Genomic DNA, 18,810 nt, shown 5'->3' on the forward strand with positions numbered 1-18,810 from the left:
TCCATGTACCTGTGGACAGAGTTTTCAAAACACTTCCTAACAAACTGAAGCACTTTGTCAGGCCTGTTATTAGCCTTAAAGGTTAGTGTGAATAGAATAGACGGCATTTCTATATTCTGGCCGTTGTACTACAAACGTCGCAGGTAAATTATGGCATACCGTTTTAAATGTAGGCTAGCATCCGTCATGATGACCCAGAATTGAGTCAACAAAACAATGGTATGGTACGGTCTTTTTGTATTGGGGTAATGCTAATTACATCGTGTGGTAATCAATATGACAGCAAAAGTAAACATTCCGAGAACTAAGTGGGTTCTGTCTCCATTATTTCATCACGAGGAACCATTCCCTGAATGTTTATACGGAAGCCCTCTTGGTGACCCCGATTGTTGTCGACTTCAGTTTTGACGGACAAGACGGGGGAAAAAAAAGACCGTTGTGGACTCCCAACTAAGAAATGCCTTATCAAACATACCTATACTTCATGCCGGTCCTCATGCTTTGCTCGCTAGAAGACGGCACACTCTGAACAGAGAGCTGACCAAGACTTCGAGCCACCATGGCCACGGCTCGGAATTTGCTTCGCGTCCCTGTGCCGGGGCTGTTGGCGTTTTGCCGGTTGAGCCGGTCCTCCGTGGTGCGGCTCACACCGCCGCGGTGGTCGGTACACACCAGTGAGACCTGCATCTTGGATCTTTTCTTTAAAACGACTGGATGAACTGCGAGTGGATGAGCTGCGAGAGTGAGGCTTCTTCTGGTCCGGGACGGTGTTTAGTTGTAAAAGGTGGCCTTGTCCCTGGGGCAAGTGTCACACGCCTTGCTTGTGTTAGAACTCACTTCCCGCTTGATAAATGGACTGACAAGCTCGCAATATTCCTGAGGCAGATACAAAAGTATACAAAGTATGAAGCAAAAAGGTGGTCTTCTTGTTGAGGGTCTTTCTTGATTCAGATACTCATGAGAAATTTAGAGTCCGTCAGTTTCTTTTCAAGGCTGAGCTCCAAGCTGGAGTTTTACACCTTCCCTGCTGCCTGCTCTTTAAAAATGATGGCAATGTAAAGATCCAAACCACGAGACAAAAGCACAAATTTGCAAGATCCTCACATCTGCCGAGTCCACCTTGACAGTCGGGCCGGCTGCTGGAAATTTATTCCCCCGCCCGACCTCATTGTCACCTCTCTGACCGTCGCCTCGATTCAACTTACATCTCCCTGCTTTGTGCTGATCGTGAAGCGGCACGGTGCACAAGCGATGGGAAGGGAAGGAGAGAGAGAGAGAGAGAGAGAGAGAGAGGGAGGGAACGTGGTGGGAGGGATATGAGGAGGAACAGTCAAGGCAGCGTGAGACTGCAAGGCATTGAAATCTGTTGTGTTGACAAGAGCTCCTCGAAGAAAGGGTGCGGCGTTATTTTCATGAACACTTTTTTGGTGTCCGAGCGTTGCCCTGCAGTGAGTTTGAAAACAAACAGCCCCGTCACTTCCCTCACGAGGGACTGTTCAACTGCCCATAAAATATTCATTATGTAACTTTATCTGTAACAATATACGCCAAAAGCAAGATGGTGACGGACAGAAACGAGTCCCTCTGTTTGACCGAGGTTGTTGAGATAATATCAAATTGGATAAACTAAATTCTAAATATTAAATAAGGAAAATCAAACGTAAACATTCAGGCCTGAGTGAATTCTATGGATTTGGAACGAAACCTTCTGAAAACAAAAATTGGCTAAAATATCGACCAAAATCAGAACACAAAGATAAACAAAGCAAATTCAGCTGAATTATTTGATCACTTGAACTGAACCCATTGTGGGAGTATATCAAATGTTGGAAAATAAAGCTCAAGTAATCCATAACCTTGCTATAAACGCCAAGTACAAATTGATCTTGAAAAACAATAGGAGTAATCTCGGCCCCCATTAAATTGTTGGAATAAGACAACGGCTTGGATGTTGAACGTAAACATCGGCGTAATTGGGCTGGATGCAATCGAGGCGGCAGATTGACGTGCCGAGTGGATGAGCTGCGCGCTGCTAGTAATCTAATACTGGAGCTTATCTGAGTGGAGCAGCTAGTGTGGCAAGCAGATAATTAAACAAGATGCCATCAGGATCAGGAGCAGATGTGGAGAGTGAAGCACTTATAGAGGCCACCTCTATCAATGGAATCTGGCAGACAAACTGTTGCTAACTGACAGCTCTATTCTTGGAACTATGACCTTTGTTTGGGTCGCCTAGCCTCAGATAGAGACCCGGTTTGAAGGCTTTCATTCGACTGAACTCGGATTTGGAATCTACACGGCAGGGTGCATGTTCTGTTACACTTACCTTCAAGTCATAAAATGGGTGCCAAACATCAGATTGAATGAAGGGTTCTATCAACATCAAATTATAGTGAACAAAAAGCATTCACTCTCAAGGCTGCTGCGCATCAGAGCTTGGCGCTTAGAGTCGCCACAACGGTAGTGGAAATGTGATGCCACGTTCCATTCCAGTCAGCTCCAGGGCCTGAGGAGTCGGCGCATGGAGGGGATTTAATGAGAGTTGGTGGGGGGGGGTCATGGACAAGAGGAAAAGGCGGCACAGATACAGTAGTGGCATACATTGGAATCTAAGACACATCACTTAGAGACTAATCTTAGTTGATAATCTAGTTGTGGGTCGCAATATACTCTACACACAGTATACTAAACCCATTGATGGTTGACTTAGTCATTTGTAATTCCTAGAAATCCTTTGTTGAACCCTTTTTAATCTGCATCTGAAAAACTTCACCTCTATTGAGCGGCAGAGCAATGGAGGATAAATTAATCAATACAGGAATGCGTCGTGTGACCATCAAGTAATCCATCGCCTAAATGAATCAACAGAAGAGCTATTTTTCATTTTGCGCCTCATTTGGGTGTTTTATTCGGCTATTTGACTCCCGCCAGAAAAAGCAATCGTTGTCGCGAACCCCCTCCCCCCAGTTTTAATATTCATTGATAATAAAGGGGTCATGTGTGAAAGCGCGCTGTGTTTAAATGAGCATATAAATTCAACTGCTAAGCAGTCAGTCAATAAAGACCAGCTTGGCAGCCTTTGTTGACTTGCTGCTTGCTGTGAGTTAGGCGAGTGAAATATACAACACCAGTGACACTAATAATAAAATCTTCTCAAACCCCTCCCTAAATAAAATGAATGTTTTCTATTTTTTAATCCAGATAGTTTTGTGCACCCTTTAATAAAATACATTTTTACAACACCACTATTGGGAAATTATTTCACACCCAGTAATAAAGATGCTTTGGAGCGCTGCAGGATACATAAAATTAATTCATGGTTTGATAGGAGAGTATTCAAAACATGCTATTCTGATCTTTGCATAATCACTTAGAGTGCATGTGTTAAATTGCTAATGAGACACACGTGATTTAGGTGACTCAGAATTCCTACCAGGCCATTGCACAACTCACTTCATATCCGTGCAACAACGTAACAAAGCAACTGCTATCAAGCCCGCAATATTACTTTTTTTTAGAGAAGTAAAAAAAATAATACAGAACAAACCTGTACTTTTTTTTCATTTTAATTGCCTGTTTGGTGGTTATTTGAAAATCGACTGTGCTGCTAAAATCCCTCCCAAACAATGTGAGCGAATGCAGAACACCGATAGGGCCCCCGATTTATTCACAGTGCGGAGGAGGAGGAAGAGAAGGGAACAAGCTGCATATATGTGCATGTGCCAGCACACGCACAAACATACACAGACGCACAGATTTTTTCGATCACGACTACCGCTACACAATATTGCATCCGCAGTCCAAATTTTATGTGCAAATTTCAACAAAAGACAAGAACTAAAATCTATGATTGAGTATAGTAATTACTTGAGATAAAAGTTGAAACTTTTTTCAGGCTCCTTGTTACTCAAAATGATTATTTAGCTAATTATCTTTTCCCATTGACATGAACATGCCATTAATCCATTCCAGCCTCTACGAACTTTGTTGTTTTAAGAAAAATATAACTAATAAAATATTGTAATAAAACATACAAAAGTGACATACCCAATTTGAATGAAAGAGTTTCAGTTTTTTTCTTTTTGCTTGCATAATAACTTATCTATGTGTTTATTATTATACTGTCTATCTACATGTGTTACTTCACTCTTTATGGATCAAGGCAAAAACAAGCTTGTTGTGACTGCCAAGATATTTCTTCTTATCATGAAGTATAAGAGCAGTTCATTTTCTTCAAGCATTTTTCTCAGTCAAAGCCTCTTTATTAATGCTCAAATGTAAGTTTAAATTCAATAAGAAATTCCATACTTTGATGACAACACACCTACGCATTCACACACGGAATTAGTCCTTTCCTACAGCTGCGAGGTTGTGCAGCGTCACCGTGTAGGTGGATTTAACACCAAAAAATTTATTAAAAAAATTAACAAAAAAAAAAAACATAAAACCCGAATTCTAAGGGTGTAAGGAAGTATAAATACAGTTAAAATATTAATAAAAAATATATTCCCTATTTCATTATATTTTCATATTTTTAAAAGCCTTGTTTATGCAGTGTACAGTGCGGCAATGAACACTACTGTATGGACATTCTTCCGTTTCACCGTGCATCCAGCCTCTGTTCGCTACGGCGACCCTTTGACAAATCAATGACGCCGTACCATAATGAAGCCACTGGAGAACACAGGAGGAGGTACAGCTCCGACGAGCGACACCCCCCACCCTCCTAACCCTTTTCCCGTGCAAGCGGCAAAACGGCAAGCGTAGAGAGAATGGCCGCTTTAATTGACAGAGTGTTTAGAAGGCACTCTGACCACAGAGGGAGCACTGTCACGAGTTGTCATCCTTCAGCACAACAGCAGCATTATCTCTAAAAATAGGCACTGGCTCTTTGAATCAGTTTGACAAAAGCGAGAGTAGGCCTGATGCAAAGAGCACCCACGGCGTCATAATGGAAGATGGGCAGGAAAAAAAATGCAACAAAATTTGATATTGTTGCATGCCAGCGCATGAAAAGTTGCTTACAGCAGAGATTCCGAGCTATTGTGCTGAGAGAGACCATTAGGAATGCCATGGGGACTGATCCAAGTTCACCTAATTGGTCTGAAAACTATTATTTACAAGAAACAATGCAGATTTACTATGTATCCTCCCTAGCAATGTATTGGCAGAACCGTTGAATGATCTTCAATCTTAGACGGGCTAACAAAACTAGCATTATTTAGCCATATAGTAGTTTATCCATACTTGAACACCAAGAGTGCAGCAAAACATATAGAGAAACAATATGACAATACTAAAAATAATATTTTCTTTCTTCTGGATGGATGGATGGATGGATGGATGGATGGATGGATGGATGGATGGATGGATGGATGGTTATAATTTGCTATTTTCTATTATTATGTGTATGGCGCACTTGACCTGGTTCAGTTAATACTCTCTCTGAGCCGATCTTGTATCTCTGTATCCATTTGTAAGAAAGCTTCGGCAGAGTTAATGGGCCAGGACATCAAATGTGGCAGAAGGTGATTACTAGTGCGGCACATACTCTGGATTAAAGCCCTATCATGTGTGAGCGTCTGCCAGCTGTCCAACTGAAGGTTTAACTTATACTTTCTCACCAGGATTTGAGGAAACCTTGCAAGATCGAATCGCTGAGGTGGGGGATGGAACTTGTGTGTGTGTGTTGTACATGTGAAGCAAGAGTGTAAGCGGGTTCAACGGAGTTAAAGGAAAGTAACGTGATGTCCGACAGATTGACAGCAATGATTGACAGATGTTGTAATGTACCCTGAAGGGCCAGCTAAGCATTCTTAATATCTGCCAGGACAATCATTTCAGCACCATGGATAATCGCCAACTCTTCCACTCTCGTAAAGTCAAAACTTAGAAATTCCTGCTTTGGAACCAAACATAATACAGTAGAAAATTTCACATAAATTGGTGCTTGTGAGTACCAAGCCAAATGGGTCTGTGCCCCCTCCCCTCTAAGAAAAAGAGAATTTGGCAAAACGGCATAATTAGAAGCAACACTGATTTATCAAAATCAATAGCAACATTCTGCATGTTAAAAAATAATGATAAAAAAAACAACATTCTTCATGGTTTGGATGTGAAAAAGTAGCACCCTCTGGTGGATAAAAAGTAGGCATCCATCCAAATTGAAACGTTAACGTAAAAGGACTGCATTACTTTATACTATGATAAAGTCAGATGTCAATTTTTTTGTGTATCTTGCCATTTTAGGCAATTTTTTAAAATCAAAATAAACACTCTCCTTCATTCAAGCCAGCCAAAGCACCTTTTGACTTAAAAAAAAAAAGTGAATGGCACAAAACGTTAAACGTAGCTCATTGTACATCTGATAGTTAAAAAGACTCAACACAAAAATAACAAATAACACACCAAATGTGGGCACTCCTGATAGGATGCAAGGGAGACACGCTAGTCACATCTGTGAGCAGCCATTGCGTCAATTTGTGAATCTGTGGAGAGCATGTGAGATATCCCTGCAGATGTGTGCAGCAGAGCACAGGAGGACTTGCCGCTGTCCCAGATGACACATCTAACAGAGCAGGGGTGCTGAGACATGCAAAAAGAGGACAGGGAAGCCCTTTGTCCTTATATAATGCAATTATGTAAGGTAAGCCAAGCCTTTCGGCACTCCATTTTAGCATATTGTGTATTAACAAAGATGGGTGAACTAGGACACCAAGATAAATCTGTATAGTTCAGGAGGCCCACACTTCTTCAGCATGCCAGCTATTTCGAAAATGTCAAAATGATCTACCTACAATAAAAATAATTAAAAAACATTTCAAAATAAATAAAAAATAAACTGGCTATTTCATCAAATGAGTAATTATTACAAAAGAGTGTAAATGGAATCATGATGTTGAAATTCTCAAACATAAACAAATACAAGAAAAAAAAAGTAATTGTAATACCTTTTGCCAAGGAAGCCCTCAGACATGATAATAATTAAACAGAAAAAGCTCAAAGAGGAACGGAACACTATCTCCCTCTAACGGTCTCTACCTGCAACTGACAGAACGGTGCCAAAATTGAAACAGATCTCATCCATTCATTCATTTTCCACACTTTTGTCTTCATTGAGATCACGGGGAAGCTGGAGCTGATGTTTGGCGGGGAAAAAAAACAGGGTGCACCCTGTAGCATTCGCCAGCCAGCTCGTCTGCTCCCTAGCATCAAAATTTAATTAAGTACAATATAAACTATCAAACTTCTCTCACTCAGTAAGTAAAACAGTTTGATAATGAGTCCATAAAAACAGTTGACTGATTATAGAGAAAGGATGATGGTGAAACACAGCTACCTACGTATAGCATGCTTGCATGAGCGACCAAATGGGGGTCATTATTATGTCCATTAGTGCAAGGAGCATTGAAGATCTATACTCCATATACAGTCCGTCGCTCAAACTGGAGACACGCTGCTTCCCGTCTGGCCTCACGCAAGTCAAACTGTCTCCTTTTGCTCAGCCATATTGAAGAATGTGACGTCTTACAACAGAACTGCAGACATTGCAATGATCATGCTGGTTGCTTGTCGGGTACAAATACACAACATCACTATTTGTGTATGTATTAGAAATGATATTTTTCTTATTGTACTGACAATCCAGACACCATCTTATTTCAATTAATAATCCTTAAAATGTTTTGGAGAGTCCGCTGTAAAGTAGTTCAAGAAAACTTCTAGTTCCAAATGTTGTGGCCAGTGAGGGTACAGTTTGTCTTGATGAATAAATGATGAAAGTAAGTAAATGAGAGTAGAGTAGTAGTAGAGTAAATGATTTATAATGCCACTAACATACTGATACAGTATATTTGTTGTCTTAAAGAAAGATAAACCGGCGTTGCAACATACAAGCCTCGAGGACCACTCAAGACTCCAGCTCCGATTGCCATTTTGTGATCTCGTTTTCTAAGTTTGAAGTCACATGAAAGTCGAAAACTGCTGCGATCGAACTGTCACCTCTTCAGTAATGGCGAGACAGCGGCGGACTGATTTCAGCTAAGGAGTTTGGTAGAGTTGTAGTTTGGAAACAGCATGAGGAAAAACTTTTAATTGTGCTTTCCCTGACACATGTCGCACCGTGACTCAGTAAAGGCACATCCTTGAAGTACACCCTGAAGCGATCTAGCTCTCGAACGAGACTAATTCCCCCCTGATCCCATCATGGAATCAAATTGCACAGCAAAAAAGCACCAGGCTGCTTTTTGTTCAGTCACTTCGCAACCAGCAACCATTTGAGTCCCACTCGCAAATATGCTAAGTGATGTGCAAAGTAACAGCTACAAAAGATCTTCACGACCGTTTTGACTTTGCAAGCACTTTAAGATTGGTCTTCATTCATCCAGTAGAGACGTTCTTATGAACACAGCAAGCCACCACATTTTTTATGGGCCGCATAACTTCTCCAGATGCAGATATGCACTTGTCCAAGACCACCCAAAAAACAAAGTTGCATTTCAAACCAAACCCTAGCATCTCCACCCACCCAAGTCTCAAACATCCGGCCTCCTCCGAGCACATACTTCACCGCTCCCCCTTTGTGCTTTCTTACCTGTACTTCATGCCTGTCTGATAGGACACGCACTCTTCCAGGGCCAGGCCATTCATCTTCAAGAAGTCTTCCAAATTCTTGACTTGAGCGGCGATCCTCTGTTCCCGCAGCCGTTGCAGCTCACCCTGGTCGGCGGGTCTGGTCGGGGGCTGGTTGAGCCCCTGGTCCGAGTGGTAGCGGTTGATCCCGCTCCGGATGCTCTCGCTGTACGTCATGGACAGCATCTTTCCGCTGCTGCTGCTGTTGCTCTTGCGAACGCCGCTGCTCGGCGCTGACGGTTTGGGGATCTGCAGGTTTTCAGCAGGACAGTGACCGGACTTGAGCGCGCTGGGAAGCCCCTGGGGGCTACCAGCGTAGCCTCCCGTAAACATGCCGACCCCTCCCCTCTCTTCGCTTCCTTGACAAATAATGAAGAAGCTAACGAGATGGAGGTAAGGGTCCACCCCCCTAAAATAGCAACCTTCTCCGATTTGAAAGGAGCTCTCGTGTTCCGGGCGGTACAATGGCCATGCATCCTGTAATCAACACGGGCCCGGAGCACCCCGCACCCAACTCTCCCTCCCCCCCGACAGGTGCGCCACGGGCAGGGTGACACTGATAGGCCGCATTCAAGTGCTCAAGAAACAGGACACAAGCCATTCAAGACATCCAGACATGCAACTAGCAAAACGTGAACACAATCCCACTCGGAGTGGACAATAAAAGGGAAAACCGCCACTTCATTTGAATACACAAACACCAGCATGACCCAGAATTATTGAAGCGCTCGTCTTTTATGACAACAGCAAAGCTTCCAATCTTTTGTCTCCCAATCTGAAAACAGACCATCGTTTCTTAATCGCTTCTTTAATTTGCATTCCTCTGTCATCCTCAAGAGGAGTCCAACAAGATATCAACAGAGGGCAACACTGTTTTGATTACGCCAATAATGCAAGGGAACGCACATCGACTGGAATTTTAATGAACGTACTTGCAGTTCTACAAAAAAGCATCACTCACTTACTCGAGCAGATTTGGACTTAAGGGGAACATTTTACAGCTCCATAGAACATACCAGAATCAATTATATAGTTCATAATTTGGTAGAACCATGTATTTATGTCCAATTTATCGAGTAACCTCCAGTCAAACCTTCATCATTACATTAAAAGTGCCGGAAATGTCAATTCTGTGCTAACGACAACATTAAGACAACTGTGTTGGAATAATTCAAATTTTCTCCAAGTGGACAAACTTAAGTAGTGGACTTGAAAATAGGTAGCATGCACGCTCCACATGGAACAGTTCATCCCTCGCGCATGCATGGGCCACTGTTGGAAAGATCTTTCCACAAACTCACCCGGTTTCTTTGGGGTCGGCTCATGAGCAAGGTGGAATGGTGCGAGTCCGAGCTTATAAAGCCATACTGCACTGCCGACCGACCGAGCGGGTCCACCCAAACTGGGAGTGTCTTACTTGGAAACGTCTAAACCAATTAGTGAGTAAGGGAGCGCATCCCTTTCCTCCCCTCACTCCTCGGACCGCCATCTACCACCGCAAGCAACACCTCGACTCATCCCCTCCCGAGGAGATCTCGTGGATGAAATCCATTTACGGCGTTTAGAAGCTCTGTCCTGTTTCTGCTAGCCTCAGCAAATAATATCAGCACTGAATTATTCACCAAAGCTTTTTGCGCTAAAAGCCTCTGATTGTTGTTGCACGGGAAAGACTACTTAGAGCAGCGCGATAATCAGCTAGCATGTTGAAAACAGACACAAACACAAATGCTGAGCAACCTCGGCGGCGCTCGGATGAGGACATGTAGCGAGAGACCGACAAACCCGCAAATCACCACCTAACCGTGTGAAAACCACACTGGTGAATACGGCTGCATATTTTCAGGTTAGATCCAATTTGTTTGGATTCACATTGAGTGTGGAAGCATCAATTCAATAACCGAGATAAGAGTGACTTGATGACTGGTTAAGCTTGCCGCACAGTTCAGAGGCCGCGGTTTCCAGCATGTACACGTGTAAACAGTGAATAATCGGCAACTTTGAATCCGTTTTGTAAACCTGCACACACAGAGCATTGATTCCCCCCCTCCCCTCCTTCATACAGACTGTCTGGTGCTTTGTCCTGAGTAAGGTTGAGGTTAAGTTTAATGTAAGGTATGGGACATTAATTATGATGCCGTAAGCACAACACAAACACTGCGTTATCAGATTAAGCAAACATTAGGCCGCCATACTCATCGGCACAACGGAGAGAACGAGGCTGCATTGATCGGAAGGGGGCGGGGGGGTGAGGCAGACAATTTTGCACTTAAAAATTATATAAAAAGGAGAGAAAAGTGCAAATGCAAGGCGCCAGGCTAGAAATCATTACGAGCACATTGACATCGTCTGCGCTTTTTATCACTCAGATCTGCAGAATGAGGCTTTGAGATATGAAGTCATCGGTCACCAAATAGAAGTTCGCTTCTTGCACTTTGTGTTGGTTTCATCAATATCATCAACGCGCAATACGCCCATTGAAATCACTGTACATCCACGATAAAAGAAACATTGTTAGCTAAAATAGTATTATAGCCTACCACTGCTAATTAGAACCAATTGTAATTCTTCCAATCCATCAAAGCTGTGCCAGTCAACTTTCAATCGCTTTATTGCTCAATGTTAACACAAAACCCCCCCCCCACATATTTCTCACATGATTTGACACAAGTGAAACTAACGTTTTAGAAAATTAACAACCAGACAAATTTATTTTACACTCTCACTCAATGGAGCCACCTCACTGGAGGTTAACTTCCTTTTGCACTTGTAAAGTAAAAATACTCAAAAGTGACATCTGAGATACTTCAAGATTTCATGAAAACCAGAAGATTGCAGAACCAATTACTGCTGCTTGAAAAGATTTTGTGAGCGGACTCCAAGGTCAAATCTCACGGAGATATACATTGGGTGTGCTCAAAATATTGATACCGAGATAGGTATAAAACATAAGTATAAAATCGAGACTTCTCCCTGACGCTATGGGGGATTTAAAGTGTATTGAATAATATCAGGGTACATATCGTGTAGTCACCTGTGTATCGACTTTACCTTCAGATTTGGAATGTAAATGGAAGATAAGTAGGAGGGGGTGAAAGATAGAGACAGAGAAAGACAAATACCTGTAGAACTGCAGCTGTCGTTTCGGACTTCCATAGCGAGCACTGAAGGCATCGGGAGACAAGAGCACAAGTGATGGTGCTGGTTAACGTTAGCACGGAAGGGAAGAGGTTAGTAATGATGGCAGCGTGTGTTTGGGAGTGAATCGTGCAGGGATAGAGGATGCATAGTTGATCCAAGCGGAAATACAGAAAGCAATAGAGCAGCTCAAAAAACCAACATCACAATTATTTCTAATTATCTTTATAACAGTATAAGGTGAGACTTCAACTATCTTCTAGTTTGCAAACAATGGCGCCACTTGCTGTCCAAATATGAGAGTGCAGCTTAAGCTTGACAAAGAAGACAGTGCTGCACACTTTTAGTGAAGTCTTGTACAAACAAAGTACATATTTCTGTGACGTTGACCCACAACTAATAACAAAACAATTTTGAAGCAATGCGCATTATAACACATTTACTGTATGTTTTGTTTTTAATTGAAAAAATGCTTCTGACAGTTGAATCCCATTCCTTGGTGTAATGGATTCGTGCTGTGCATAGGTAACAGCAACTGCACCAAATATGTCAAATTTGAGTTATTACATTACCATGATGGGAGAGGAAGAAGCAAGCAAAGCCATCATGCTACATTGTAAATTTCATTGTCGTTTACAAGTGAAATGCAGTTACAACAAAATATAACAGCATCCTCAATCTTTTTGTCTTTTACTAATCTCACTATTCTTTCATTAGCTTTCTTTGTATTTTAGGATAGTCCATCTATCATATTACACTGGGCAACAAAATATTTATTAATTTTTTAAATCAGCGATTCAAGTAAACTTTTCTAGATTATTTTTTTTTGCTCTGATTACAAATATACCCTCATTCTTTTCTAGCATACCAGCCTTTCATAATAATGACAATAATAATACAATAATATATTTTTTATATATATTTTTTTCAAAACAGTCAAAGCTAAAAAATAATCATGCTGTATAGCGCAAACCTAAAAACAAAAATAGAAATATTTTAGAAACCTAATATGCTAGAAATGGTCATTTGTAAAGTCAGTGTCAAAAATACATTTACAAACACATGAGCCGTCTCTGAAACACATTGAAAAAATTTTTTTCCACGCTCATTATGTGTATGAGTGTGTGTATATGTCCATCACATAAAAAAAAAAAAAATGTTTTGAAAAGTTTGATTCAAACGTGTTGAAAATTTTAGAGAATTTTAGGATGTTTGGCCCAGCCCTGAACTCACCTGTAGATCATTCCAGGCGAACCAGACTGTCGAAGGGAAAGGCGCGCAGGCGAGTCTGTTGTTGATTCAGGATACATGGAGGCAGGAGGAAGGGCTGGCCGCGCTAGCCTGCCAGGGGTGATGTTCTTTCACCGCAACCACAAGAGACAGTCGAGCGTCAACGTGGGCCTCTTTCAAAAAAAGAGCACAAGAAGAAAAAAGGGTTAGTACATCTCCAATAAAGCCTAAATCCAACTTCAGATTTGTTTTTGGACCAAAAAATTGCAAAGGTTGACACGTTGAACGTGCTGCAGAATGTAAAAGTATTTAACGCCTTGCAGCATAAAAACAATTGAAATCCATCAGTTTACCTCAGGATGAAAATATTTGCCAACAAGACTCAAAATCAAGCCCTTCATTTTGATCAAAATAATAAATGATCAGGAACACATTACTCCCACTAGATGGAGGCCTCTCCTCATACTGCAGCTCTGAGTGGACCTGCCAGACATCAGCTTTGGCTGTGCATCCACAATACAAGTTGAAGTACCTGGATTAAAAATGGGCCCTCATTTTATACATACTATGAATATCTTTGCAGCCTTAAGAACATTTCACCTACAAAAGCGTCTATAATTGCAGCTAAAAGGAAGGTTTGACGCAATGAGGAATCATATAAATTTATCGCTATGTTGTTATTTTTTGTTATAATTTACTTGTGATGCGTTCGAGAGAAAACGACAGCTAACCAACTGCTTTTGGGTGACACAATTCTATAAATAATTCAAAGTGTCGGCCCTAGAAGCAGGTCAGTGCTGCTGAGAGGGCGGCTCCACTGGCTGCTTAGGTAGGTAGTGTTGGCTTAGCTCATTGTATTGTAATAAACATTTTGATCATGGAACTGTGTAACTAGGGAACTATTTTTCCCCTTCCCATTTGCGTAGGTTTGAACAGCACTGAATGATCTCCGAATGGCTAGCTGCCAAATGATTGTCACCTCTAAGCAGAAGGGGGTAGTAACATTTTACAATACAAACTTCTGCTTAGACATGTGACAGTAATTCAAATCCCACTTAAATTGGCAGCACGGTTAATATTACTGATCAATAGCTAATTTCAATCAGAGATGGCCTTGTGTGTCATTTCACCTATTTTTGATGTTGATTTAAAAATGCCGAGGACAGCAGAGGACAAAGCAGAGTGGCATCCGTCACGCCGACAAAGGCGTGGGATGAGTATCTTGCGCAACCTTATTTCACCGGTGACTGAGCTCAGCCCAGTCTTGGCCCATATCCCTAACGAAAGCACAAAAGGTGACTTTCCACTCCCATCAATCTCTCAAATACGTCGTCCTGAGTTCCCAAGGACTCGTTTAACCTTCCCTTCCCATTCATTTCAATCACAGCACAAAAGGAATGGCAGGACAGCCCAGCCATCAGGTGATGACGGCGGCGATGAAGATGGCGTGACCCTGATGGATAAAAGACCCACGAGCAGATTTACTACAAGGACTACAAAGTCATTTGTCAGTGTCAAGGCATCAGGAGTTGGAGTGGGTTGTGTTGGCAGAAATCAAAGCAGGCTCTTTGGCAGAAGGGGCCTATGACTCTGTTGGGAAGTTTTTCTTTTTTTTTTATAAATAATTTTGGCACAAATACTCCACAAACATCAAAAGCAGTATGTTGTTACACTACAACAAAAAGCTCATTTGTTGTTACACGAGTCATACAAATATTTGAATGTCTACGGTGAATTCAATATGCATCCTTCGTCACAACTCGGTAAACTGCTGGTTGTAAATAACAAAATATATATGCCTCTGAGGTGAGTTGAGGTGACTGACTGAATATAGTGTCTGTAGTTTTTTTTTTTTTTTTTTGCATTCAAGTAAAAGCAAGAAAGTTTAATTAGTATCTTCTCAAGTGTTTTCATTGATTGAGATGTTGTCAGCACACATGCCCGAAGTGAGCTGCAGAGGTGGACAGGCTGCTGCTGCTGCTGCTGCTTCTGCTGGGACTGCAGCACTGCGGTACAATACACACTCAGCCTGGTCCAAGTTGGATAGGCTCAGATTTACCGCACTAATGGGCCACGGTGCACTTTCTTAAATTGAAAGCTGCAGACTGACAAAGACGCTAGGTACAAAGAAAAATGTGAAGACAGGAGATGAATCTGGAGTTAAACTGCAGGCATTGTAGTAATCCATTTATCAAACAATTATCATCTATATTCAACATTTAAAAAAAACTACTGAGTTTGTTGACATGCCCTCAAATAAACAAACAGAAACCTTTGTTCAGTGCTTCCAAAATAAATATATAATCTTAGTTGCAAAGATCATTTTGAAACCCAAACTGTGGTTTGAAACCCAAAATTATTTTTTAAACCCTAATTTTTTTTATCTTAACTCTTGTTTGAAATCTTAACCCAGGTTTGAACCTCTCATTTGAAGTTGACACGGCCATTTTTAACCATAGTAGTATCAGAGCAATGACTGATCTGGAGCAGCTTTTTCTAGCTCGAAGCAAAGAAAGTATTAACACACCCACACCAGCACTGCGCCTTTGTGTGTGTATGTGTGGACGTAGTGTGTGTGTGTGTGCGCATGCTTTTAAAACAGCGGTGTTGTTGACCTAAAGAAGGCCCGAGGCTCCAACGGCTTTGTTCACAAACTGCATATGTGGGTGCAATTTTGTAAATGGTGAACTAAATTCTTGTACAGAGAAAGAGAGGACCATCACATTTGAACAAACTGATTACACATTTCACAACAAAATAATAGAAACATCCCTCAGTATGGTCATTGTGACACCATTGCAAATAACAACCAAAAAACAGATCAATAATGAGGAAGCAAGTGAAACAAAGTCTATTTGGCAAGCACAAAAGACAGCAATGCAGAAATGGTCTCATACACCTGCGTTTGAAATGCAAAATTGAGTCACACAAGGCTGCTCTTCACATGCTTCCCCCATTCCTAAATCCACCCACACCCAGCCTGAGTGAGTTCCCTCTCGAGACGGGGCTTACGTGAGCGAGGCGGGCAGGCAGTGTTGGCCTGGAAAGCACCATACGGTGTTGGGTAGTATGTTGGCAGCAGCCGTAAACACACAGCGCTTCAAGCAGATGGCTGCCGAAGAACACACCGATATTTGCCAGGGATGCCCTACGCGGGAGTTTAGTCGAGACATGGCGACGGGCTTGTTTCATCGTCACAATTCGGGAATTTTTTAGGATCAAAGTCGGACGTGCTGACATAAAAATCCATGACAAGTGCCTCTTTAATCCTCAGTTTGTTGTTTTGTGCCGCTCTCTTAAGTCGTAAAGGCAACTCTTTCGGAATTAGTGCTGCTTGCAACAGAGGACAAAAACCGTGTTGTACAACAACGTACTAATCCTGTCTACCTAGTCAAACCGTCACACATGAACTTTATCCATACAGAGACTCTGATGGCGAACCAAAATATTTACGGGACAAGTCACGGAATATCACACAGGTATTGCCGTGCCCGCTACAACTCTGATACCGCCTCCAAAGCGAGACAGTTCTGTATAAAAGCCCGGATCTACTGTTACGACAGCATTGATGCGGCAAAAAAAAAAAGCTGTTCAAAATACCTGGTGAGGTTTCTGCCGAGTATACACAAACTATGCTTGCAGGTACTGCAGTGTGCTTTTGAAAAGGTGACCTTCTCGGAGTCTGCATAGGACGTGCTGTGTTTTGGAGTGGATGTCACATGAATCCGAAAACTGGACAAAAATGTGCCTCATTTGAACACCACGCATGACAACAACAAAAAAGCGGCCAACTTGTGTGCATAAAATACCGCCAGGAATTTGAGTGCACAATTTCCTGGTTATGATACAATACGAGATGAACGATCCCATGATGCTCATATCGCTGACAGCAGGAAGATGAATCAGCACTGGCTGTGTCCGCTTTCTTTAGCTCTTGTGCAGAGTTATAGCCTATTCCAGCATAACAAACTGGCGCTTCAACAGAAACACAATTCGATACCTGTGTAAATCATACTTTGTACTTCACACACAAGACCATTGAAAAAGACTGCCATGGAATTGAACAGGCCAGCCTTTATGGCTGTGTAAGCCGCTGCCTATCACTGCAGAGAGGGCAAAGTGCTGCAGTCCACCATGAGAGCACATCAGCACACTGCAGCAGGAATATAAAACCATCATTGAAGAGAAAACAAGTAATAAACAATACAGTTGACTGAATAAGCGAGAGAAAGTAGCCCCCGGGTGAGCCAAGACACGTTGGTTGAAGATGATGTAACATTTAGATAAGCACTGAGTCTCCAACGAGTCTCTTTAATACATTAAAACACCCCACTTAATGATAAATGAGGAGTCATAAAGGCTGTTTGTTAAACAACACAAATAGAAGTAGCACACAAAAGTAGCACACATAGTTCAGTTCTGCCGGTTTAGTCAAACAATACAAAGAGATAAACTCTGATTTGGATTTTAATTCATGTAAAGCACTGTGACCTGCATTTTATGATGGAAACTTGCTGCTATACAATTTAATCAGTTTTGAGAGGTTTAGATGATTAATATTAGTGGTTAGGTTGTGAAATGCGCTTTATAAATATAATTGTATTGTATACAAATTCGGGTCACGCCGCTGCCGTAGGAAGGCACCTCAGTCGTATAGGAGCCAATATATAATAAAACTAGAACATTCACTGGACTAAAGTCCTTGGCTAGAATAGTTTGAGAAAACGTGGCACAACTTCAACAAAGGAAAAAAAACACACAAAAGATAACTACTAAGCTACTGCTGTCAAAAGAAATGTGTCAAAGTTTCATGTCCACATTTTGTTTATATATAATGCGATTTGCGGCTCTTGTGTATGCAAAATAGTGCAGAGGACACTTTTTTTTTCTGTGCATGAGCGACAACTGCAAATTGGCTCTGGCAGAGTAAAACAGTATGAAAGTGATGTGATTAACTGGCAAATTACAATATTGTGCATCAGCCCACTCGCAGCACTCCTCACTTCGAGTCAGTGCTACTTTGCGCACTCAAAGTGGTCATTTTGTCAAGGGCAGCCGACGCGCTCACACACGCACACATACACGCATGCTGTGCGTTGCACAAAGTAGATGGACATTCAATACTCACCAGTCTACATTAATAATCAGACAAGCTTTATATTTTGAAAGTAACATTTGTCCTTGTTTTACTTTGATGCTTGAAAAGTGCATGGTAAAGTTTGAAGTCGACTGAACTGCACAACGACATGCACACAGTGGAACCTGTGAATTGTATATTTTGAAATTTTAGCATTATTTCCAAGGGGGGAAAAAATGAAGATAAATTCGCACAAAAATCTATCGTTTGTAAACCACAGTCATGCGTTCTTAACATTTTGTAAAAATGCCAGAAGTGACCAAAACTTGAGTGAGTTTTCATTTAAGAAGAGATGCTCACATAAAATGTTTAAAACATAAAACACACACAACTTGGTCGAGTGGTGCTATAGTACATTTCAAAATTGTGTTTGAATAAATTTGAATGTGTTTAAAGCCTTCGGGGGGACTACAAGTCTCTCTAAATCACAGATGTTCACATAACGCAGGCGATGAACACGGATTCATTGTACACTGTTCAATGTTGTTTTCTTTAAACCTCTATTTTTAATGATGACAACACGCGTGACTGTAATATGGATTAATTTAATTTCCTAAGGGAAAATTGTGTTGTAGATATGAAAAAATTCTCATCCAACGTCACTGAATGAATTATAAGTGACCTTGGGTTTTAAGATTTATACATACGTGACAGATTCCCCCTAGAAATATTTTAGC

At 41.5% G+C, this 18,810-nt stretch overlaps 1 protein-coding gene across 8 annotated transcripts in view; it reads right to left on the reverse strand.

Moving 5' to 3' along the window:
• The window catches only part of kcnab2a (potassium voltage-gated channel subfamily A regulatory beta subunit 2a), a 43,745-nt gene that overhangs the window by 16,513 nt on the left and 8,422 nt on the right, over window positions 1-18,810 (reverse strand). For 5 of the 8 annotated variants that reach the window (XM_049733995.1, XM_049733998.2, XM_068652329.1 and 2 more), the window contains 2 exons: window positions 13,000-13,169; window positions 11,751-11,792 (listed from right to left, as the gene is read on the reverse strand). In XM_049733995.1, coding sequence (XP_049589952.1) covers window positions 11,751-11,792; window positions 13,000-13,076 — 119 coding nt within the window. In that variant the 5' untranslated portion in view covers window positions 13,077-13,169. Of the gene's footprint in view, window positions 1-475; window positions 1,246-8,593; window positions 9,138-11,750; window positions 11,793-12,999; window positions 13,170-18,810 lie in introns of those variants that run through there. The other 3 variants (XM_049734000.1, XM_049733993.2, XM_049733994.1) reach the window with 3 other exon arrangements.

This window comes from Syngnathus scovelli, chromosome 11, assembly GCF_024217435.2.
Source record: "Syngnathus scovelli strain Florida chromosome 11, RoL_Ssco_1.2, whole genome shotgun sequence".
Classification (NCBI taxonomy): domain Eukaryota; kingdom Metazoa; phylum Chordata; class Actinopteri; order Syngnathiformes; family Syngnathidae; genus Syngnathus; species Syngnathus scovelli.